Genomic DNA, 26,496 nt, shown 5'->3' on the forward strand with positions numbered 1-26,496 from the left:
ATAAAAAAAAGGGCATCTAGATAAAAATACTGAAATGGACACTTAGTTCTTTGTTACCAGGGATTATATTGCTTAAATGAACTTGACAGAGATATGGTCAACAATCTAAGACTAAATCTAGTTGCTTCATGTTTTGACTTCCTCTAAACATTTCTCTTTATCAATTTATATATATCTATATATCTATTTCTATATACCTATATATATCTATATACCTATATCTATATATACATAGACAAACACATACACATACATTCCTTTTATATACTAAGAGACCCTAGGTGGGGTTTCTAAAAAAAAAGGAGATATTAAATACAAAATTGCAAACATGTCCAATAAGGCAAAAAAGAATAGCAGGAGATATTTGGCAAAGTAAATCTAGGAAAGCTAAAATTTAGCATGGACTGAAGCAGAAATAGATGCTAGAATCAACTGAATAGGTTTTCTTTTTAAAAAAATATGTTAAACATTTATGACACCCACATTATAAATGGTAATGTTCTAACACATAACAAATAAAAAATGGAGGTCAGCTCATCCTCGATTCAGTTTTCTCATGATTGAAGCTAGTGTCCTTTAGCCATCAACATTTTTATTAATATTTTATTTTTAGTAACAATCCTGAATCTTTTCATGTCATATAATTTTTTTCATATTAAAAACTAGTAAGGTAGAAAAAATGATTACCAAATGTACAAATTACACAAATTTGGGATAGATAACTAAAACCCTGGAGGGCTGAAACAACATTCAAATTTTTATAGTTATTGACATTTTAGAACCTTTAATATCCAGTATAACACTTTTACAAATAATTTGTAAATAAGATTGCCTTAATCATTTCTGATCCTAATTTCACTTAAAATAGTTGAGATTGGGAATCTTGAAAGTCTTCTATTTTTTTTGGTGGTTGCAGGGTTGGTTTAAATCTGTTTAAGTCATTGGTTAAAACAAATCCATATTATGATTGCACTGGAAGCTAGAAGGGAATGTCAATATCTTCTGGTTAACTATTGTTTGCATACTTTTGTGTTTTTTACATTAATCTTTTTTAAAAAATTAAAGATAACAAACTAAGGAATTAATATAAAATAAAGAGAACAAAGACAGAAGTGCTGAAATTACAAAAAGAAATTCAAGAGGCTTACTGTTTCCTTTACAGCAAATACAAGTATGATTACAAAGTTAAATCTTTCTGCATTATTACAGAAAAGCTCATTTTTTTTCTATGATCCTTTTTTGTAATTATCAAACTGAAAAATTATAAGTGCGTATTTTCTGTTTGATGCAAAAAAAATCTGTAAGGGGTTATATTTCTAATCAAAATTGTTTTGCACTGGTATGCTCCTAATTCATTGAAAAGTTCAACGATAAAAATGTACAATATATTTGGGGTTAAAATATCTCATGTTGGCATCACTAGTAATGTTCTGTGGTGATGTCTCAATGGCCTACTCAGACTTTACCACCTCTAAATTGGATGTTTTCCATGAAACATGTAATGAACGACTTATTTCAGGGTGAGACCACTGCCAGTAAGATTGGGGAAAATGCAATTCTGGCATCAGGACACTTCTAGTGAGGTCTAAGAGTTGTATGTCTATCTTAGTTATCCAGGTCGTGACTGTCCCCAAAGTGCTTTTCAAAAGGCAAAAGGACTTCTTTTGTTTTTTTTTTCCTTCTTTTCTTTTCCTTCTCATGAAGAAGTGAAACATCTTCAAGGAAAAAACGGAGAAAGTTCACTTGCCTTTTGAAAAGCACCTTTGAAACTAAGCGTTGTATACACTTTTACTCAAAAAGTAATGCTGGATGGCTATTCGTTCTTTCTGTTGAGATGTTGCTTTCAGAGTCTTCCAAGAGTTTATTGGTACTTCTATTCTATGTTATAGGTAATCCTCGACTTAGAACCATTTGCTTAGTGACCATTAGAAGTTATAACAGCACTGAAAAGAGTGATTATACCATTTTTCACACAACCACTGAAGCATCCCCATGGTCATGTGATCAACATTTGGATTCTTGACAACTGGTTCATACCTATGATGGTTGCGGGGATCATGTAATCACCTTTTGTGACTAACTGCTTCTGACAAGCAAAATCATTGGGGAACCAGATTCATTTAACTGTATTTCTAACTTAACAACTGAGTGATTCATTTAACTACTGTGACAAGAATAGTTGTAAAATGGAGCAAATCTCACTTAACAACCATCTTGCTTAGCAGTGGAAATTTTGGGCTCAGTTGTGGTCATAAGCCGAGGACTATCTGTATTTATAACAGCTTACAGAATGTTATCAGATAAATAGGGATTCTACCCTGGACAATTGACATATTTAAAAGCCTTGTTTCAGGAATTGTTTGGGATTGCTGCCTTGCATATTCTCAAAATAATAAGTTTCAGAGGCCATAAATGTTAGGGAATTTTATTTTGAGCACTCTGAATAAAACATAAGCAACATAACTGAAACATTAACAAACTTTTTGTTAATATTAATGCTGTAAAATGTTAATAAAAACTTTTCTAACCATTATATTTTCAAGCATAAAAAGGGCTGTTAACTTAAATAATCTTATTGTACACAACTCAGAGTCCCTCAAACAAACAACAATATAGCAACAGGAAACCTATTCAAGAGCCAACAGTTTTATTGCTTTACAAAAATGGTACCGGTCTTCATAGGGGAATCCCTAATCTTTTCAGAAGAACAAGTCAAAATAGGAAATAAATATAAATGAGGACAAAAAGGTTAAAGTGACAAGACTGATTAGGCAAGGATATAAAAGGAAAGAGAGGAAGAAAATAACATCTAATCCCCAACAAAAATCAGTCTACATAGCAATATTTTAATACAGGTGCTGATTGTCAGTAGTATGGCTGTTTTTCATCTAAATCAGAAGGGAAACCTGATAAATGGAATATACTTCAGTTCTTAAAAGATGTTTAAACTTTAATGCCTAATTGACTGCTGATCAGGTTACAAAATTCCTTTTAAATGTTTGATAACAATTATGGGTCAGTACAAAATAAATTGAAAATTAAAACATGTAATTCCCAATTATAGATAGTGACAAGAAGAGTAATATACAAACGTGTGAAACCTCTGTAGGTCTAACAAAAAGCCATAATTAGCAACAAATAATTGTCTTGGTTTGTTGAAAAAAAGACATCTTAAAAGCTGCCAACTGTTAATTTATAGTGAACATTACAAATGAAAAACACAGTACTTAGTTTTATTTTTAATTAGCCACATGCAGGTTTCATAGCAACATTTCATAAAAATCTTATGCTGAATATGCAACTTGTATAATAATTCTACTGGAAAATGTAATTCTTCTATCAAATTGGTTTGTGGTTATTTAAAAATCATTTAATATGGCTTGTTTGCTTTCAGAATTGGCAAAGGTTTCCAAGGAGTCATGAAACGATGGGGATTTTCTGGTCAGCCTGCTACCCATGGGCATACTAAATCACACAGACGACCTGGATCAATTTCTAATTCTGCAAGTATTCTTGTTATCTATATTATTTTGATCAGTTCAGAGAACATACTAAATGAAAGCATATACTGAATCTGAACATATTGGCAATATCAAAATCTTCATAAGATAATGCTTCCCCCACATGTTGACAGAGATACAGATTCTGAGTAAATTTAATCACATTTTTTTGAAAACTGTATAAATTGCCATGGGGACTATAGGGACTATAGGTAGACCTTGACTTAACAATGGAGCCTCCAATTTTATAACTACCCTGTTCAATAACTGCAATCCAAGCTCTCTCCATTGTATGACATTACCCATTGATACGCAGAAATCTGCTCTGGATTGGGAGGCATCAACTAGCTAGGCCCACCAGCTCACAAACCCTCTCCCCACCACATCAGATCCACTTACTTTTCCAGCAATTCACTCCTTTGTGCATGTGGTCCCATTCCCACAATAATTCTAAAGATTCAGAACCTTTAGTGGTTTCCTTCCCCAGAATCCACCTCTTTTGCTAACATTCTTCTCTCTGGAGGAGAAAATACTAGGGAAGCCAGCATTGTGAAAGGCTCTGCACTAGCTTCACTCATGGTTTCTCCAGATTTGAGGTCTGTTCTGTACCTCAAGCATATGGGAAGATTTCCTTTCCTGCAGAAAAGGGAGGGGAAATCTGTTGGTACACAATGGAATGGATCTCAAATCCTTTATCCCTTCTGTTTGCAATCTTCACTACCAATTTCCCCAGAAGCTAGTAGAGAATATTGCAAATAGCAGTCATAAGATCATAGGGCACTTGGCAGTACAGTTACAAACACAAACTGATTGCCAAGCTCTCTGGGTCATAACTGATGTTTTTGGAGGCCATGGTTAATTTGAACTGTCGTGAGGTGAAGGAATATCTATATTAACAGGGAAGAATGCAATCATATTAGCCATTTAATGGGCTCAATTCTTCTTCCATGGTATTCCTATGCCCAATAATAAAAGCAGGTTTTGAGGATCTTTGGGAAGGCCAATGGGTTGGGGCCAACTTCACCTTGGGGTGAGTAGTGCCATGGCAATAAAGACCACACAAAGCCACCCGATTGACAGAACTTGCAAGGTTTGATGTCTAAACCTAGTCTTTTACCCTCTCTGTGTTGGAGTTCACAAAGGGATACTTTCATAATATATGTCTAACTTCATGTTGATTTGTAAGACAGGGTGTTTCAAAGGTCTTCAAGGGAAAGAAAATGCCAGGACTCTTAGGAAATGTCTATCGGACAGCTAGGGGTCTAAAGGTAAGGCTGCTGAAGAATATTTCATCTGATTTGATAAATTAACTTCTTAGTGCACAAGGATTTCTATGTAATAAAGGTTGCATATTCAAGAAATTCAAAATAATTAATTGAAGAGGCCACTGTCATTTTCACCTGAGATGAAAAACAAATCCTTGCCTTCTCATACGATGAAAGAATTGCACTATTTCAAAACTAGGTTTCATTTGTTTTTAGTATTGCTTAACTGTATACTTACCTTCTCTGTACACCGCCCCGAGTCCCTCGGGAGAAGGGCGGTATATAAAAACAAACAAATAAATAAATAAATAAATAAATTGATGGTATATAGCTGTAGATATAATTTCAATAAACCCTGATCATATTTCTAAATGACCAGAAGCTGACACAAGTTTTATAATGCACAAAGTTTATCATGAAATCTATAAATTTGAATACAGAAAGTCTCTTAGTTGCTGAAGAATGCAATCCGAAGCTATTTCTGCCAAATGTTGCAAAGTATTTACTTAAAGGGAATACAAACTTCTGTCCCTGCCTTATTTACAGATGGATTCAAAACCATAAACAACAACTATATAACCATTTTACTTCTATTGAAAGAGACTACATAGCTGTCTTTTTCTTAAGTTTCTGTTCTAAGAACAGAAAAAGATGTCTTTTGTACTTTAAAAATAGTTTGTTATATGTCAATAACAACAACATGTTTTAATTCCCACTGGGTAATTTTAATCTTACAGATATGGCAGGTCAATGTGAAGCACAATATTTTATATGTACACGGAAGTGTTCCTGGTCACACAAATTGCTTAGTAAAGGTAAGTTTGGTACTTGGATTTGAACAGAGAATGGCTGACAAAGTACTAAATTTTATTTTCAGTATTATATATAATCCTCTGACACAGAGACCTCTGCTTGTTTTCTACTGTTATGTTAGAAGAAGCTGAAATATTACTACTATGCTTTGAAGAGACCTTTGTTTCCTCCGTATGTTATAATTATTTACACATATAGAAACCATTTAACATATCTTTACTTAAAAGCTACAGGGCCTGAATTCACATGCAAACCACAGTTTGCAGTGTGTGCGAGCCATATTAATGGGGTATCGTTTCCCTTTTAACAAGTTGAGAGTCTTGCATTCTAACTCTTCTTTAGAGAACAATAAGTCAAAGTTTCTTGTTAGCTACCACTGAAGTCCTGGGTTTTTCTTAGCTAGCTGAGGGAAAACCAAGGTAAAACACTGAATAGCATGTTCCAGTGCACTGCTTATTCAAAGGCAAGCCAAAATCCTTTCCAGGACTAAATTGCCTTTATTTGCAAAAAAAAAAAAAATGACCAATTAAGACATTACAGTGTTCAATTCAGTACTAAAGCATGAATACCAACCCCGAATTACAAGATATTTAGGTCCGTAGCTGCACAAGTAAATGTCATAGCCTTATATAAGGACTTGGTAGTACCAGCTACTTATTATGTCATATATACATGACCTATGTCTGGGATTATATATTCAATGGATTTCTAGGGCTGCCCAGTCCAAACAATAAATCTACTGAATGTGATATATAACAAAAACAAACAGAAAATATCCATTCTACATTTAAAAGAAACCAGCCTAGAACACCCACTCCGTGTTTGGTGGCTACCTAAATTATGAACCATTTACAAATACAGTGGCATTGAAAATGTGTTTTCTGACCAATGAATGCATTTATGACCCAATTTTATGCACCTGACAAAAACGCATGCCACTCCCTGCTTGTTAAAATGCACATGGCTCGTTAAGTGCACATGAGGTACCTCAGGGTGGGGAAGGCTATGGAGGGCCTAGTGATGAAACAGACCTCCAAGGTCTCCCTGACTCACTAAGATACCTCATGCTTCCCCCTCCCTTCCTGCCACACCAGACTCACTTACCTTGCAAAAATCCTCTCTGTTGCGATTTTTTTCCCTTTGAGGAAGAGGAGACTCAGCTTGGAAATGCTTTTCGCACTGACAATGGAAGCTCCTGGGTGCTGTAATATCACACAAGTTGGTTTAATATTTAGGATTTAGACTCACAAGGGAAATGAAAATTAACTATTAGGAAATAGCTTTGAATTATAATATAGAAGATGGACTTGAGACAATAAAGGATATCTTATTAGTAAGTGGTGAGGTACTAGGACAGTGATGGTGAACCTTTTAGAGACTGAGTGCCCAAACTGCAACCCAAAACCCACTTATGTATCATCGGGTGCTGGGTGGGTGTGGCCCATTGGGTGGGCGTGGCCCATTGAGTGGGCATGGCCCATTGGGTAGGCATGGCTGCGGTGGTAACATCAGACTAGGTGGGACTAAAAAGTTCAATCAATCAATTCCAACTTTGCAAGATCTTTTTTTTCCCCACAAGAAGTTGACTGATTGATTGAACTTTTTTTTTTTTTTTTGCACACGGCAGCGGAGGCCTAACACGAAAAGTTTTATAAAACCCAGCTTAAAGGCCTAGGACCGGGATGGTGGTGCGCGTGCCCACAGAGAGGGCTCTGCATCCCACCTGTGGCACGTGTGCCATAGGTTCGCCACCACAGGACTATACTTTTGCTCTATTCCACGTATTTTGAAGAGCATGTCAACTCCACAGTGATTTGGAAAAAGTGCTTTGAATCTTGCCTGAACAAAGCATTTCTCTCTTATTGATTAAAACTTACCTTTTTTATTTCCATGCATGAATCAAAAACAGCAGCACTTTAATACAAGTTTTAGAAAAGCTGCATTCTGTACTAGGTTTGTGCTGAAGTACGAACAGCTCTAAAAAGTGTACTCAGAACTTTCTGATGCTTTAAAAATGAGCAGATACTTAATGTTTAATCCACATGCAAGTTTACAGTATTATTTAGCGAAATGTGCTTATACTCAGTAATATTGTAAGATCACTGTAGCTGACTAGTAGCCTTTTGTCTGAAATTATGATATAGAAAAACTAGGAGAGGCTCTTGCCACAGAGCAAGAAGTTTGATCCTCATTGTGTAGTCATATGAAAAGAGACTCTGTACTTATAAGAATATAACTTGTTTCTTTTTGGCTTAGAATAAGTATGAACTCATGTATTATGACCTAATAGGCTGTCCAGTTAAGGTTTGTTCAACAAATTACTTTTAAAAGAAACACTTAATTCCACTTCATATGTAAACAAAGACCACTAGAAACCCCATGAAGCCATTTGAGCTCTCGGGCCCAGGCTGAGGAGAAATTTATTTTAATTGGGGTTTTTAATTGTACAGGGTTGGTTTAATCTTTTTAAATTGGTTTTTTAACTTTTGTATGGTTGATTTTTAACTCCCTGTAAACCGCCCTGAGTCCTCAGGGAAAGGGCGGTATATAAATGCAATAAAATAAAAATAAATAAATAAAATTATTTACTTCCAGTTCCAAATCACTCTTAGCTAATAGCCCATTTTTATGCATGTCTGGAGGAACAATTAAATTGTAAGTCAAGGGAAAGTCAGGTTCATGTTTCAATCTTAGCCATAGAAATTCTGACTGATTTTTATCACTTTTCATGATCCAACAAACCTCCCAGGATGATAGTTGAGAAAGAAATGGAGAAGGGAGTGCTCTGTGTCCTGTACTATATATAATCCTGAACAACTAAATAAATAACAAATGAATTCATTGAGTCTGGATCTTAAACTAATATTTTTAATAGAAGACTTTTTTTTGCTGGAGGCTTTATTATCAGCAGGTATAAAAACAGTGCACTGATGTAATCTTTAGTTGCTTGGCAACCATTAAACCAATGTGCATTTTGACAAATGTACATTTTTAGATGGCATTCTTCTCAGTAAACTGAATGAAGCTTAAATGAATGGCATAAGTTCTTTCTGAAAACTTAATTTTTAAAAAACTTGAAAGTTACTATCTTTAAATAGTGTATGGTTTCATGCTCACCATGCATTCTATCACTTGAATAACAGAAAAACTATGCAGAGTTTTGTTTTTCCTATTTTTAATGTAAATAAACTGAAATTTATAATACATTAATCAGCTTCTTGGTTAATAATCTTTATAATTTTATAAATCTTATAAACTTTAAATAGGTGGTATATAAATGTATTAATGTACAAAATAACTAGTTCAAATACTGTGTAGTGAGGGCTGAGATGTAAACTTTAAATTAGCAAACTGTAAAACTTAGATTTTTGATTTTTTATGAAAAATGATGTTAAATCATTGCTTACCAATGATCTTTTGATTCCTTGCTGTATTCCCATATCTGAATGAAGCAGAATAAATCAAGCAGGAAAAAAATAAAGCAGTATTAAAAAAAATAGCAAAATACTGTGTTTTGTGCCAATTCTATAGCTTAATTTCATTGAAAGATAAATTTGTCATTGGAGTATGACAAATAGCAAAACTATTTCAGAAATGTTTCCTTGTTTGTGACAACATTGGACAATGTTCTCTAATTTGACAAGAAACTGTAGCGTATATATATGATACAAAGCTGGCTTTCCTTAGCTCATAATAGAGATGTGACTGTAAAAAAAAAATTCTGAGGCATGATGTGGTTAAACAGTGAGTTGTAGCTAACAATGTTATCAGGTAATGTAACAATGTTACAAGTTAATGTAGGTAGTAAATAAGCGTCTGATTTACAAATCACTTGGGCGAGTTTATTCACCTGCTCAGCATTCAATAAGAACCAGTTAAGGTGTCTTACAGAAAGAAATTCTGTGCTCCATAGCATTTTGGTGATTTGTAGTATTTTTGCTGACATGAAATGCTTTTCTTTGCTACATAGGTATCTCCAACTTTTTAATATGTTCTTAAAATGGTTTGGTTCAACAACAGTATAAGTCAGACATGTCAAACACAAGGCCTGGGGGCCAGATCCGGCCCATGAAGTGGTTTCATGTGGCCCCCGAAGCCATCCTGGAAACAGTGAGGGAACGGTCCCCTCTGCCTTGGCCCTGACCCAGAGGCCCTCCTTCCCCCAGAGACCCCCAGATCTGTCCCACTCCTGCTTAGGCCCCCACAGGCACCCTTGATGCCAATGATGTAGAGCTGGCCATGCCCACCCAGTAGGCCATATGCACTCCAGCTGCGCCCACCCTGGCCATACCTACCCGGCCCCCCGAGGGCAATCACAATGCTGATGTGGCCCTCAATGAAATTGAGTTTGACACCCCTGGTATAAGTGGTGATTTCACGTGCTACTCAAACATGTTTCTTATATTGCTCAAGTTATTTTCAGTTATTCTGCTTTGTGGAATTTTGGTGGTTCACACTTGAAAAGTTTGCTTTCAACAGCATAATTTTGTTGGTTTGTGTGTGTGCATGTTTCTTAATATAAAATACAAATAAAAATAAAGAATGGAAAATGTGAAAGAGGGGGAATAAAGGGGATAAAATGAGGAAAGGGGGGCAAAAATAAAACAAAAAGCAGTAACTGCTGACTATTTTCAAGGTAGTAAAATACGTAGTAAAGTTATAATGCTAACTTTTTAGTTTTGCCAAATAATAGCCACTAGCCATTTCTTTAACTCACTTGTCAAAAACCAAAGTTACAGGTTTCACTGTTTTTCTGTTTCACACAGAAGGTCCAGAAATGGTTTCCAAATAAGTGCAAAATTATTTATATTCTTGTCCTTAATGCAGTCAGCTTCATCACCCCTGCCAATTCCATCATCTTTTTAATCCATTCCCACACACTTCTTACCATTTCTGGGTGCATAGAATTCTTGTCATCATGTATAGCAGCCAAATTCCACTTTCCCCCCCAATTCTTTAATAACGATTTCCATTGTAAATTCATTTTTAAAACTTTCTGAATTAAACCATGATCTATACCCAATATTTCTTGTCACATGCCCACCATTTATGATAAATGTTTGGTTTTTAATTGTTAGTTTTGTTACTAGTGACAGGCAAAAAACAAAAACAATAATAAACTTTTAAAGGGCAGCTAGTGCCTATTTTATTGGGAATGTTTTGAGTTATGTGCAGTTTTACTATTTGTTGTGTGGACATCTTTTTAATTCCTCTAATTCTTATATTCTAGGTCACTGACACAGTTTTACCAACTTACCAAGATGACCTTAAGAATCCACCATTTCCAACATTTTTTGCTGATGCTGAAGAACTGCCTGATGAGCTGTATGACGAGGAGCTTTTCCAGTTCACTGAACCCTCCATCACACTCTCTGAGTCCTGAAGAATTAATAGCTATTCTCCCTTCAGTCTTCAAAACTAAACAAGCCCTCACTGGAAGGACCTTATGACCTATTTAAGATGGTGTCCATATAATGCTGCATAATTATTGTCAAGCAAGTTTTGATTTCCAGATAGATTACTAAATAAAAATAGAGAAGCATTCAGTAATATGTTAATACATTAAAATGATTCATATTATAAACAAGTATGTGTTTTTTATGTTGTGAGTAATTTAGAAATATTTGCTGGTTTGCACAGAACACATTTCCTATTGCACAGAGCCATCTGTCTTTTCATGGCAGATATCCTTAAGCTCCTTGGTTCAACAGACAACATCCAATAGCTGGAAAGAAATAGAACTGGCAGGCATCCACATTTCCCTAAAATATGAGATTGATATACAAATTCAATAAGTTGGTGTCAATGAACTTAATAGGGCTTGCTTCTGATTAACATTCCTTTTTTGCATCTCTTAAAGTTTACCTCTGCTTTCAAAAGTTTACATCCTCAATTATGAAGGAAAATTGCTTTGAAATTATCAATATCATTCTAAAACTATTTTCTCCCTAATCATTCATAGGGTCATCCAACCATTGTGGTTGCACTTTCTTGTTGAGATAGCTGTCACACCTTGCTTTGCTGTCATACCTTGCTTTGAATGCTTATGAAAAATAATCTGGTCAGTCCATGTGGAAAAAAGATAACAATCAGTATGACTCCTTAATCAGTTCCACCACAGCTCTGCATGAAGCTAAAATACATCTGTAGCAGGTCTTTTTAGACTTTGAATCAGAAGGAAGTTGCTCAGGAAGACCACGAGTAAAGGAAGATTCAAGAATCTGTTTAAACCACTGCTTTTTGAGAAACCTGCTGAACTTCCAAGCAATCCAGACATAACAATAAAAGGATCTTGCTGGAGCAGCTGCTTTTCCTTTGATTATGTCATCATCATTATTTCTTCTCTCTTTTTTTCTTCCCAAAATGAAGCTTGGTAATACTTTCCCAAGCCAAGGAAGATACTTTCTCAAAGACTAGTACCATTTGGTGGCAAAACGGTGCTGGAGTTTAGTATTGTTATTTTCAGTGCAAGAAAAGCTGTCTTCTCAATGATAAGTTGCTTTTCCCACAATAGATCCAATAGCCAATAAGGTTTAGTCCAACCAGAACAAGCAACTTTCCCTAAAGGCAAACTTGTAAAGGTAAAGGTTCCCCCGTACATGCGTGCTAGTCGTTTCCGACTCTAGGGGCCGGTGCTCATCTCCGTTTCAAAGCCGAAGAGCCAGCGCTTGTCCGAGGACGTCTGTGGCCATGTGGCTGGCATGACTAGATGCCAAAGGCGCACAGAACGCTGTTACCTTCCCACCGTAGTGGTCCCTATTTTTCTACTTGCATTTTTACGTGCTTTCGAACTACTAGGTTGGCAGAAACTGGGATGAGTAAGAGGCACTCACTGTTACGCAGCACTTGGGATTCGACCCGCCAAACTGCCGACCTTCTGATCGACAAGCTCAGCGTCCTAACCCACTGAGCCACCGCGTCCCTTTAAAGGCAAACTTGTAGGAGGGGCAAAAAGATGGAAAGGGGTGTTAGTTGTCCTTGCCAATGGCTCGAGCAAAGAGCCATGTCTTATTTATTTCCTTTGTAGCAAATACAAGTATCAAAATTATTTCTTACTCTATGATTAAAAAAAAAGCACTTCTGTTATCCCATTTTTGAGTCATCGAGCTCAGAGCTCATAAATGCATTTTTTTCTGGCTCATGCAAAAAGTAGTGAAGAGTCAATTCTTTAAGGTCCTTCAAAATACTAGTAGGGTGGAACTCATTCAAATTTTGAGGAGGAAATTTTAGTTGACAGGTGTTGCTTCAGGAAAGGTGCACTTCCATATCCCAGGAGGTTGCCTTGTTTAATCAATGGAACCCAGAGCTCTGCTAGATCAAATTAGCTATGGCAGACAGGCAGTCCTTTAAGTAACCAGGCCCTATATGCTATGTAAGAAATAGCAACAGTCCAGTTGTTTTGGGGAAAAAGCACTTTGGGGACAACCATGACCTGGATGACAGAATATCCACAGACAATAAGAAATAAAACTAATCCTGCAGAGATTATCCTGGTATCTGCAATTCACTTCCATAATCTACGAAGTTCTAGAAACCCTTTTTGAATCTGATATATTGACAGGGATGACTGATACTAAATAAAACTAGTTTAAATTTTTGGGAGAGACTGGACAGCAACTTGTCTGAAATGGTATGGGGTCTCCTGTTTGAGCAGGGGATTGGACTAGAAGACCTCCAAGGTCCCTTCCAGCTCTTTTCTAATGTACATAGGTAGGCATGTATGTATACAAAAATTACCCCCCAAAATGAAATATCTTAATATATTTTAGTATGTGCACTAAGTACCATCAAATAATAAGCAATTAGTTTTGCAACTCTGAAAAAAAAAATCCTCAATGCAAATCTATTGTTTTCTCTTAGTACTTGTTTAAATGCTGAATCAATCCTATAAATAAATGTCCAAGCTGTCAGCTTTGATCTGGTTAAGTAGCATGTCTTTTGATTGAAATATAATGAATGCCATGGTTATCAGTTCTTAAAGATTTAAATACAAATTCCTAACAAATTGTTTTATCTCATTAAAAATAATTGCTTATTTATAAGCCTAATGAGATTTTAATTGAAAAATAGTCTCATTTTAAGACACACATATTAAAAGATAAATGAGATTTTGAAAATCTATACCTACTTATTTAGTATAAGGGATGATCCATTTGCTATTACAATACTAGTATTGATATATATGTCATTGGATATTGTACCCAGTCCCACAATTCTTTTAAGTCCACCAACAATTATTTAATTTGTGATTATGTTGAAAGCTCATGTTTTGATTGGTTGGTTGTTGGTTTCGGGGAGCTATTGGGTGCTTCCAGACAAGGCTTACACTGAAAAGTCATTGGGTTCCATTGGGAGAGGGGATTTATAAAGTGAAAATGTTGTCCACAACTCCATGATAAAAGCCCCCACAGGAAGGCTAGAACTATATCGAGATGGTCTATAATAGAATCTTGCAAGCCTGACTTTGCTTTCTATTTTTATTTATTTTTCCAATGTATGTGGCTGCCCATTTTAATGAGTAACTTAGATTTATCTCCCAGGGCCTTAAGCAATATTTCAGGCCTCTTTACTTACTGTATGTAATGGGTCTGGTCTACTTCTTTCAAGGTCCTCTCTTAATTCTCTGGGGAGAAGGATAAAATTTTGCAATGCATAATGTCAGCAGCAGCCCCATGCCCAGAAATGCAGATCTTCTTATAAACCTAAAGATGATGAATATTTTTTTAAAAAAGCTGTTGACCTCAATAAATAATAATGCATTATATAAAGAAGATACTGAGATTCAAGGAAGCATGCAGAGAAGAGCAACAAAGATGATTAGGGGACTGGAGGTGAAAACATGAAGAACTGGGATTGGAATTGGGTATGTCTAGTTGAGTGAAAAGAAGGACTAGCGGTGACATGATAACATTGTTCCAATATCTAAGGGGCTGCCACAAAGAAGAGGCGGTCGACCTATTCTCCAAAGCACCTGAAGGCAGGACAAGGAGTAATGGGTGGAAACTTAAGGGGGGAACCAGCCTCAAACTAAGGACAAATTTCCTGACAGAACAATTAACTGTGGAACAACTTGCCTCCAGAAGTTGTGGATGGTTCAACACTGGAGGTTTTTAAGAAGAGATTGGACAACCGTTTCTCTGAAATAGTATAATTGAGCAATGGGTTGGACTCGAAAACCTCCAAGGACCCTTCCAATTCTGTTATTCCATTATTTGGGGATTTGGGAAGTATTTAAAAAGACTCTGATAAGCCGTGTTTTAAAAAGTAGAAGTGATACATTTCTGATATTTAGGTGAAGCAAAATCTGGACTAATTGTGAAATAGAGATAGTCCCTGACTTACAACCATTTGTTTAATGATGGTTCAATGTTATGATAGCCTGATAAAAAGTGATGTGACCTGTACTTGCACTTAAGACTGCTGTATCACCTTCCCAGTCATGGGACCACAATTCAGGTTTGGCAGCTAGCTCACATTTAGAACTGGTTGCAACATCTTACGGTCACATGATTGTGAATTGCAACTCTTTTACACTGATTTCCAGCAATAATTACCATTTAGGCATGATGGATTCATTTAATGACTGTCACAAAATGGTAAAATCTAATTCATATTCTGAATGACTTACAATAGAAATTATGGACCCCATTACAGTTGTAAACCAAGGACTATCTGTGTATAACCCCCTCAACTTCAGAGTTTGTGCAGGCAATCACAGTCTGTTTGCTGAAATTAGAAGGAAGGATGTTAATTGAAATAGATGCTTGAGAGTTTTCAACAGGCTGAAAACGGCTAGCTGAAACCGCCATGCCCACCTCCTTGCTTTTGCTTAGGAAGTCTCCAATACTTTCCCTCCAGCATTCTCGTATTCTCTTTCATTGACTCTTGTAGCTGACAGCCTCTTGACTGCTCACATCTGTGCTGCTCCAGCTGATCTCCAAACAAGGAAGTGCTGTTCACATTTCCAAGCTCAGTGTTGACAAGCTGAAGTCTAGAAATTGATAATGACTTAATAAAAGGCTATAGCAAATGCTTAGGGAGTCCTCTAATTCATTTCATGGTAATTGGCAGGCTCATCTTCATGTTTTAATTACATGCCAGAAAAGAGATGGAATGTGTCAGCAGGCTGTGATTTGCAATCACCGTTTGTTTTCACTTCATGTCATTTTGGGTTTGCCAGCCTTTTGAGTTTGCCTTTCGGGAATTATGGCAGCACATTTATATCGTAATAGAGCAGATCACTTCTCTATATTTAATTCTATCTCTTATTTCTCATAAATGTGGCAAACCCAGGATTTGCCAAAAACATTTGGATCCTGAGATATTCCCATTCTACGTGCAAAAGACAACTCCTCCTCTTCATCTCCCCACTCCTTATTTTTAGGTAGCTTATGCTGCAATTTACATGACCCCAGCTTATAACAGAAGTGTGTTTGTGTGTCTGTCTGTCTCTCTCTCAATCTGTGTGTGTGTACATGCTTACTTTTTACAGTGACCTTTGGATCAGCAGGGGCAATTCAATTCTCTGCTGTTCAGTAAAAAGAAGAAAGGTGTCTGCTGTACCACACTGATTTCAAATAATGATAAAGCACAGGCTTAAAATAAATTCTATAACAAATCAACTGGTTTCTGAAACTGCTGAACACAGCAGTGAATTGAGAATTTTTGCCATCTCCCCCATCCTCCATGCACTGGGTGTATTTGGATTTTTTATGTGTATTATCAATCCACTGCAAGATGAAGACTTTTTCACTGCAAATGATGGACCATCAGTAGTACCATGTTGGTCCAGTGCAAGTTGATAGATCAATGATTAATACCCAGACAGATAATATTTTCAACAAATGGTTTGCTTTGTAGCTCTTTTAAAAAGAATTTAAAAGCCAAATATATCTTAATTTAAAATTTTAAATGTTATAAAGCATAGACATGGAAGGCAATACCCAAATCTCACCAAATTATCCCTGATAAAGGAATACTTTTAAATGAGCAAATGGTCAAAAACTGGTCAATGTCTTTGGGCAGAGATTTTATGAATGAGGAATTAGCAATGGTTAAACTACTGGATTAAGATGGAGGAGGTCAAAGTTCAGAGCTACCCTCAGCATGGAAACTTATCATCCAGACAATCACTAGATGGCAGAAAAGAGATAGTGAAAGCAGAATTTTGCAAGAAACCCAATCTATTTATTATAAATATTATTGTGAAAAATAGTAAAGAAGAAAGAGCTATGTACTAGGGCCTGAGCACAATTCAATAATGTTTTGGAAGTGGCTGGGACCCCATAGGAGCATAGACCCACTCCACGATTCATTAAAAACAACCAATCTTCCTGGTTTAATTCAGAGGATGCTCCACTTGGCTTGCTATATAAAATAACTATGATACACATAAAATTGAACTTTGATCACAGATTGAGGCTGCCTTGATTCTTTTAACCCCCTATCTCTGTGAATGCCTTTGGCTGCCTTTATCAGTAATGCTTCAAAAAACAAAACAGAATGAGAGAAAATTCTGTTGTTTTTAATTAGCATTTGTGATTTTCATAATTTTGCGAAAGGAAGGACTTAAGAAGAAAAAAAAGCAGAATTACTGTTTGCCAACAGAAGCTCTGAGGAGGAGAGAAACACGGCTTTCTAAAAGGCTTCAACTGGAACTCAGTTTGCTCCCCACCTCCAAGTACATAGTAAGAGTTTCTTTTCCCCAGAGCCCTATCAGCGTGCCTAGAAATTTTGAGTAGAATTTCTCCATTATGTTATTTTATGCATTTGATAACTGGTTTAATTTAGATAAGATGCATTTTTTTCCACAAATAAAGAAACCCATTTTTCAAAACATCCTGAACAGCCACAATATTTACAATTTCTTTGTCACTTAGATCATTTTTGATTTTCCTTTCTGCCTGTCACATTTATCCTTTAAAACACAAGCTACTCAAAGTTGCTTTGGAGTCAAGCAGCCTTTAAATCTAATCTACTAAATACAGCAGTCCTCAACTTATTACCACAACTGGAACCAGAGTTTCCATTGATGAAAAAGGTTGTTGCTAAAGTGAGTCGCATCCAATTTTAAGAACCTTTTTTTGCCAATTTGTTTTTGTTAAGCAAATTACTGCAGTTATTAAGCAAACCATGCAGTTGTTCAATGAATCCAGCTTCCCCAATGACTGCTTGGCAGAAGCTATCTAAGAAGGTCATAAATAGAGGTCATAAGACCTCTGGATGCTGCCATCATCATAAATGGCCACTTGACAAGCATCCAATTTTTATCCCATGGCCACAGGGATGCTGCAATAGTCATAAGGGTAAGGACCAGTCATAAATCATTTTTTCCCAGTGCTATTGTAACTTTGAACAATTGCTCAAGGACTACGTGTAAATGATGATGATGTTGATGTCTTTGAGCAGTCCGGCACTTGGTAGCTGTAATACTATACAGTTGTGTTTCTCAACCTTGACAACTTTTAAGATTTGTGGGTTTTAATTTCAACCCTTCAATCAAGTTCTCTGTGTCAGTTGCACTGACACATACCTAGTTTAATATTTGAAGAAAGAAACACTGTCTTCTATCTGAGATAAATGAGTGTTGTGAAGAACAGAGAACAGAATAAGCTACCTGTTGGCCAGCATTATCAGGATCTACAAAAGTGCTGTTATAAAGAAAAGATTTCAGTTTAGAAAATGCCCAAGTTATTGATAGGGTAATCAGAGGAACATTATTGTATGTGGTACTGGCTTACAGAAGGCCAAACATCTTAATCCAGCCTCTCATTAGAAAAATCATGTGATATAATAATAGGAATTAATCTCTGGAGCAAATCCAGCATTTTCACCGATATTTACCCCAGGCAACACTGTTAAGAGTCAAATCATGTCAGCTGTGATATGAAAGGAACAATCCCTTGCTTATCTTCCAGAGTGGTACACACCATCACAATTACTATACTTTAGGCAACGTGGTCAAAAGAGTAAATAGGATAAATCTGAGAGCCAGCAGTGAGTAAGAAGGCACAACAAATCCTAGGATTTCTGAGATGGGATCTAGGTTATCATCCCTGAAGAAGAAAAGAATGCAGAACAAAGTGATCATGAAACTTTCCTGGAATTGCTCAGGAATTTAAACAGATTTCTTAACACACAACATGTATTAACCAGCATATTAGTACACAATATTTGTTTGTATCCAACCACTACTTTAATGAGAAATCTGTCTTTTCATCTTTCCTTTCATGTTATATGCTTGTTTCTCACAAATATTTACCATCTGTATGATGAAGTGGATTATGACCTATGAAAACTTAAGCAATTTTTTTTTAGTCTTTGAGGTGCTATGGGGATCAAGGCTCTTTACTGTATTGGTTTCACGGGGAGAAGTCTGACAATTCATTTTCCCATGAAGCAACTTATTATGGGTGAGTTATCAAATGAAAAGCAATATAGGTTGTGAGACAAGGGAAAGTAAAAGGTAGGAACATGGATTTAATCTACTTAATCTGAAATCAATCCATTTTTTTTTAAAAAAAGTGCTCATCTTCATTGATTTTTATTTCTTGTTTAAAAAATATTGTTTCCATGTCTTCTTGTTTTGCCACTTTTGAATTTTTTTTAATTGGTTCAAAGCAATGGTTGCAGATTGTGGCATTAATCGAACAGATGGACATAATTCTGAGAACTGAAAAAGAGAAACAAGAACTAAATTCATTTAATGAATTTCTAACCTTTAGCCAAGATATTTCCATTGTTATGGCCCAAGCTAGGTAACTAACTATAATAAAATGTGTAATGCCACAACTGGATGACCAAACGCATCACTGCATAGAGACACAAAGTACTCCTTCCTCTTTATCCGACACTGACATTAGGAATGTGTCAAAAAGCATCTCTGTCAAGATTTTTCCATGTCACCACTAATTTCAGTTCTTTTCATGAGTCTCAAAATGTTTGATGTTTTGCCAGCTGTTACATGTTTTCAAGAGAAACATGGACAATATAGAAATCTCCAAGACAATAGACATGTATCGAATTTGAGAGGGTAGGGTATACAATGTGGTATCACTACTCCCAGGATATATAAGGAAAATCCTACAAGTAATCCAGAATGTTACAAAAATAATCTGCTTTTTTAATTCTTCTAAATCAGACATGTCAAACACAAGGCCCGGGGGCCAGATCCGGCCCGCAAAGTGGTTTCATGCGGCCCGCGAAGCCATCCTGGAAACAGGGAGGGAACGGCCCCCACTGCCTTGGCCCTGGCCCAGAGACCCTCCTTCTGCCAGAGACCCTCAGATCTGTCCCACTCCTGCCCAGGCCCTCATAGGCACCCTTGATGCGAACGATGTAGAGCTGGCCACGCCCACCCAGTAGGCCATATGTACTCTAGCCATGCCCACCCAATAGGCCACGCCCACCCTGGCCATACCCACCCGGCCCCCTGAGGGCAACCGCAATGCTAATGCGGCCCTCAATGAAATTGAGTTTGACACCCCTATTCTAAATTGTTAAGGATTCTGTGAGACCAAGAGATAATAGTTTAGGTATAGATGGAGGTCCAGTCTTCTAGGACATTTTTTTTAAAAAGGACCCCAGTGGTCCTCCAATGACTCAGGAGAAGAATTGGAGAGTCTGAAGTTGAGCTATGGGAAATAACAGCAAGTTAGAAAGGATTCTCACATGATATCAGAATGAGAAAGAGAACATGGATATGGACTCTTTTGGGATATAAAATATTTTGTGTATGTAAGTGCAGGAAATAATACTGAAAGGCAAGAGCGGAGTGACTTGGGTCTATAGGTCTCATGTATTAAGAATGTGGAGGATATGAATTTTGCAGGATAAAGGCAGGGGTATGAGCAAAGTTTAGGCAGGCAATGTCACTACTAATGTGCCAGTATTACTGGGCACATATGCAAACCTGATTTCCAAGGAAACCTAATCTTCGCCCAAAGTGTAGAAGTCTCAAGTCCCCTTATTGCTCTCAGCTAAGATATATCATGGTTGTGGCAGCATTTCTGAGTATACGATCAGGAGTATTTAACAACCTAACCTCATTTGGTACAATGAGAAGTTACAAAGTGGAGGCAGTTATAGTTAAGATATGATTATGATTTTGGACTGGATATGTCTGGGCATGCTTTTTCTTAGAAGTCCAGTTGGGTTTGTTGCATTTGCAAGAGCTCCAGTCTTGGATGTACATTTTCATGGATTAATTTGTAAGGAAGAATTGAAATCAACTTTGGGTGGGAAACTCTTTTTCCTCTATGGCTAGGCTAATACCAACCTGAGTAATGAAAGAACAAAGAGGAAAATGATGGTGAAGAGAACTAAGGGATTGAACATCATCCCACCCTAAAAATATGTATTAATTATGACATTATAAATCAGGGGTGTCAAACTCAATTTCATTGAGGGCCGCATCAGCATTGCGGTTGCCCTCAAGGGGCTGGGTGGGTGTGGCCTGTGTGGGCATGGCCTACTGGGTGGGCGTGGCTAGAGTGCATATGGCCTACTGAGTGGGCATGGCCAGCTTTACATAGTTCGCATCAAGGGTGCCTATGGGGGCCTGAGCAGGAGTGGGACAGATCTGAGGGTCTCTGGCAGACGGAGGGTCTCTGGGCCAGGGCCAAGGCAGTGGGGGCCGTTCCCTCATTGTTTCCAGGATGGCTTCGCGGGCCACATCCGGCCACCGGGCCTTGTGTTTGACATGTCTGTTATAAATAATTGGTCGGTAAGATTATAACAATATTTATGTTTGGCCATCTAAATATACCATGTTCCCCCAAAAGTAAGACCTACCCCAAAAATAAGCTCTAGCTTGATTTTTGGGGGTGTGCCTAATATAAGCCCTACCCAAAAAATAAGCTCTAGTTTTGGGGTCAGGCACACACCTAAAAATAAGCTAGGGCAGGGGTGGGGATGTGGAGGTGCCCCATGTGCCCCACACCCGTTTACCTTGTAGCCAAGCCTTTCCTCACTGGCCCACTTCTTCTACGGTATCGCCAGGCCAGCATTTTGCATTCCAGAAGGCCACTGCAGCCGAGAACCAAGTTATGGATTCAATCCACAGCTCAGTCTGCAAGGCCTGAGCTCCATTCAGCTGCAGAACGCAGGCTGGAGCTGCATTCTCAGCTGCAGAATAAAACTGCTCCTTAGGCCTCAGTAGAAGTGGGCTGGCTGGGCAGGGCTGTCAGTGCTGGAGGTGAGTGGAAAAGCCCCCCCCCCCCTTAAAATAAGACCTGGTTCATTTTTTGGAGGAAAAAAAATAAGACTGGGTCTTATATTTGGGGAAGCATGGTAGGTAATCCTTGACTTACAACAGTTCATTTAGTGGCCATTCAACATTACCATGGCATTGGGAAAAATGATTTATCACCGTTTTTCAACTTATGACCATTGCAGCATCCCCATGATCATGTACTCAAAATTCAGATGCTTAACAACTGATTCACATTTATGACAGTTGCAGTGTCCAGGAGACATGTGATACCATTTTGCTCCCTTCTGACAAGCAAAGCCAATGGGAAAGCCACATTCACTTAATAAACATATTAATCTTAACAATTGGTCAAAAAAAAGTCAAGTGGGGCAAAACTTACTTAAGAACTGTCTCACTTAGCAGCAGAAATTTTGGGCTCAATTGTGGTTGTAACTCGAGGACTACCTGTAACCACAAATAGCAAAAGTACCAAATGTTGGGTACTACTGAAAGTGTTCCTCATATTTCTTATTTCTGTTATTATCAAGACAGCACTATTTAATATTGTGGCCTAACTCTGGTTTAGACCCAGGCTGCTTTTAAATAATTCGTGAATTTTCTCTAGCCCAAGGAAATAGATACAGCCCAAGGAAGACAGATACATAACAAAAAAAAATCTTGATTGTTTTCTGTATTTCCAAATTTAACTAATTCTTTGTTGGGTACCATTCTTCAGGGGAGGTTAGATAGCCATATTCTCTTCTTATTCTGATATTAAAGGTAAAAAATTTTCCTTTCTGGTTGTTTCTGCCTGTAGGGGCTGTGTGTTCATCTCTGTTTCTTACCCGAGGGAGCCAGCATTGTCTGAAGATATTTCCGTGGTCATGTGGCTAGCATCACTATATGTCAAGGTGCATGTTACTTTCCCACCAAAGTGGTAGCTCCCCATGTTTCCCTGAAAATAAGATCAGGTCTAATATTAATTTTTGCTCCAGTTAGGTTTTCTTTTCAGGGAATATAATACTAAATGCATCCATCTGGCTGACAATCTTAACTGGGGCTTATTTTCAGGGTAGGACTTATATTACAAGCATCCTGAAAAATCATGCAAAGGTTTATTTTCCAGTTAGGTCTTATTTTCAGGGAAACAGGGTATTAATCTACTTGCATTTGCACGCTTTCGAATTGCTAGGTGGGCAGGAGCTAGGAGAAGTAAAGGGAGCTGTGAGATGGTCTCACGAGGTCGATGGATCGTTAAGGTGCTTCCAAGTAAAAGGCATCACGCAGGGATGCAATCATTCAAAGCTTTATTTAACGATAAAGTAAATAGAAAGAGTTTCCTGGCATGGAGGCCTCCATGCCTGGATTATAAGCTAGCAGGAGAGAGAACAAAAGAGCAAGCAAGCATAGCTAGACTAGACTAGAACAAAGAGCAGCCCCTTGAGTAGAGGTATTTATGGGGGGGTCTCAGCCCCTCCCTAACCATAAAACTCTCTCGCCAATGGGGCTGCAGGGACCGGGGACCCCTGACCCACCAGTGGAAGCAAAGAAGCCTCTTTGCTCCCATCTGATGACCCTTTTGGGTAACTGCCATGGCTGGCACAAAACATCTAACAGGAGCTTTCCCTGTCCTGTGGCACTTGGGTCTTGAACCCAGGCTGTCAGCTGAGAAGCTCAATGTCTTTAACCATTGAGCTACAGGATCCCCTATTCTGATATTATTGTAATACAACTAACAATCGCGTGCTTTCTTTTCTACAACTGTACTAATGTTCCTTGAAAGGAACTCTTGAAAATGGTCTGTTCTTTAAGTTCACTTTATTTTGTGGAAAAAGTTCATATATAAAGATTTAGTTCTTTTTTTTTTCCTCCAACCTATGTTGAGTAAGTTGTGGGCATCACAGCCCTAAACTGCTAAGCACAAGCCTGGCAATTATTTTTATCTTCTCTCCCCCACAACAAATCTTTCTCCAGGTGGAAAAAAAATCAGTCATTGCTATGATGAAAAGGAAATTATTATATAGGAGTGAAATCAGCCTTTAAGAACAGAATTTTTACAGCAAGCCTCTCACAGGAAAGAGGAAAATGTATCATAAATCACCACTTTCTTACTCATTGCAGCAGTTAATTATTCCATTTCACATTTAGAATGGTACACCTGGAGATTGCTATTTTTTCTTTCTTGTATCCAATCAGGAAGAAACAGGAGACCATTTCTTTGAATGACATGCTGCTACTTTTGGAGTGCATTTTATGCAGTACACTGAAATGACAACTATGTTGTCAAGAAAGCAGATGTATAAAGTTATCCACTTCACCAAAGTTTTTTCATCTATCCCCCCACCACCCCAGAGATACATAAAACTTGAAGTGAGTTGTCATGCAACACAGCTGAGTTTTCTGGGAAAGCTAAATTAGACTGAAGAACGTCAAACTTGATAGATGGGCTTTATATTTAGTGCTGAGAGGATTACAAATGCTGCAATCGTAAGTGTGAAAAATGGTCATAAGTTACTTTTTTCAGTGCCGTTGTAACTTTGAACAGTCACTAAATGAATGGTTGTAAGTCAAGGACTACCTGTATCTACGAAGAGAGAAGCAACATACAAAATGATATTATAGGTTAGGGAACTCAGCTTAACACACTGAAATCCAGATAAGTGCAAGGTTATTTTCTTAGGAAAAAATTCCAAATGCAAAAGTATAGGATGAAGGAAATCCTGATTTGAGAAAAGTATGTATGAAAAGAGTCTTGACATTTGTTTTTAATATGAAACTGAATAATAATAGAGATAGGCAAAGCTGTTCATAGGCACTTTCATGAAGTGCTTTGAACAAGTGAGGAGTTCTTCCCGCAATTGCTTTGGAAATTGCATTCTTTGGTGTCTGCCTCTCTCACACACACATCCTAGCAGTTGTTTGGCTTTGCTGGTAGTGCATGCCAGGCATGTGCATGAATATATGTAAGTTATTGAAAGAAATCTCTCAATTGACTTCAGTTGACCTCAATTTTCAATATATGACCTCAGCCTGATGCACATGGCTGTCTCCACCCTCAGAGGAAAGATAATTTTTTGGACTACTTTATCTTGACCACTTTGCACCGTGTCAGACTTTTAGGCTGTAATCAATAAAAACTTCAGTCCATCTAGACTGCTGTTCTGGATCTGTATGCTTCTGAAAGTTGATGAAGATTCAGATACACTGAAATGGGGACAAAAAAGCGGATTGAAAAGGAATTCTTAGGAGAAAAGATTTAGATCAGGGGTGTCAAACTGCCTGCCCGTGGGCTGGTTGCATCGTGCGGAGGCTGCGCCTACTGCAGCTCCGGCAATGCAAAAAAAGTCATACTATGTCACAACATGTCACATGACGCAGCGAGTTTGACACCCGTGATGTAAATGGATTTCTTCTTGAGGAAGAAAGACAGCTGGAGGTAGACTGAACTATTGAAAGTATTTAAAAGGTGACAAAAGGAAGAAGATCCAGGTCTGTCCTTTGTTGCTCTGAAATGCAGGACACAGAATTATAGTCTCAAAGAGTAGGACAACAGACAGACTCCAGTTAAATAAGAACAGGTAACTGGTGAAAGTCTGACTTAGGGAAGCAATTATTTTCAGCATTCAGGCAGAGGCTGCCAGTGAATGGCAATCTGATGGTGATAACTTTAATTTCCATTCTAGCACCGAGCTGGCAGTTGCACTTGATGACCTAAATTACTTCTTACAGTGTATGATTCTGTGATTTGCCTTTATATGACTTTGGAAAATTTATAGATATAATAGAAATGACTGCCCAGCAAAATTATGAACAGAATCTCTGTCCTTAAATTTTCTTTCTTCATTGCTTCCCTATATTTCAGTCTTACAGAATAACAGAGCAGGAAGGGACTTTAGAGGTCTTCTAGTCTAACCCCCCTGCTCAAGCAGGAAACCCTATATCATTTCAGACAATGAGCCTTCATCTTTGCAGGTTCAGTCTATTTGCTGGTATTTTTTCTTTAGTTATTGCTTCTCTTTCCAGTTTTTATACTTGTCCTTTTTGTCTTTCAGTTTATCAGAGAGTTTGTTGTGCAGCCATGATGGCTGAGATCTGTTATTTTTCTTATTCACTAGTATTGTGGTAGATTAAGTTTTTATAATCTCACTTTTCAAAGTTTCCCAAACTTTTTAGGTTGTTTTCCCCTTGAGGATTTTCATCCATGGAATCTTTCTCCTGTTCTCTTTAGGTTTGTGGAAATCAGCTCTTTTGAAATCCAAGACTCTAGTTTGATTTTTTTTTTCTTCTATTCCTTGTGCTTGCATAATGTTGAATTCCAGTATTGCATGGTCACTGCCACCCCACCTTCCAGGTTCCTGTAAGTTCAACCTCTTCTATCATTTCATCTGTATTAGTGAGAATTAAGTCTAGTATGGCTTGACTGTTACCTTCCCACCGTAGTGGTCCCTATTTTTCTACTTGCATTTTTACGTGCTTTCGAACTGCTAGGTTGGCAGTAGCTGGGACGAGTAACAGGCGCTCACTCTGTTACGCGGCACTCGGGATTCGACCCGCCAAACTGCTGACCATCTACTACGGTGGGAAGGTAACAGCGTTCCGTGCGCCTTTGGCGTCTAGTCATGCCGGCCACATGACCACGGAGACGTCCTTGGACAAGCGCTGGCTCTTCGGCTTTGAAACGGAGATGAGCACCGGCCCCTAGAGTCGGAAACGACTAGCACGCATG

General features: G+C 37.7%; 1 protein-coding gene across 1 annotated transcript in view; it reads left to right on the forward strand.

Annotated features, from left to right (window-relative positions):
* The window catches only part of MRPL3 (mitochondrial ribosomal protein L3), a 34,488-nt gene extending 23,339 nt beyond the window's left edge, over window positions 1-11,149 (forward strand). The window contains exons 7-10 of the mRNA XM_083376496.1: window positions 3,395-3,503; window positions 4,691-4,768; window positions 5,503-5,580; window positions 10,809-11,149. Of these exons, the coding sequence (XP_083232622.1) occupies window positions 3,395-3,503; window positions 4,691-4,768; window positions 5,503-5,580; window positions 10,809-10,961 (418 nt within the window). The 3' untranslated portion in view covers window positions 10,962-11,149. The remainder of the gene's footprint in view (window positions 1-3,394; window positions 3,504-4,690; window positions 4,769-5,502; window positions 5,581-10,808) is intronic.
* Window positions 11,150-26,496: the final 15,347 nt, after the last annotated feature.

This window comes from Vipera ursinii, assembly GCF_947247035.1.
Source record: "Vipera ursinii genome assembly, chromosome: Z".
Classification (NCBI taxonomy): domain Eukaryota; kingdom Metazoa; phylum Chordata; class Lepidosauria; order Squamata; family Viperidae; genus Vipera; species Vipera ursinii.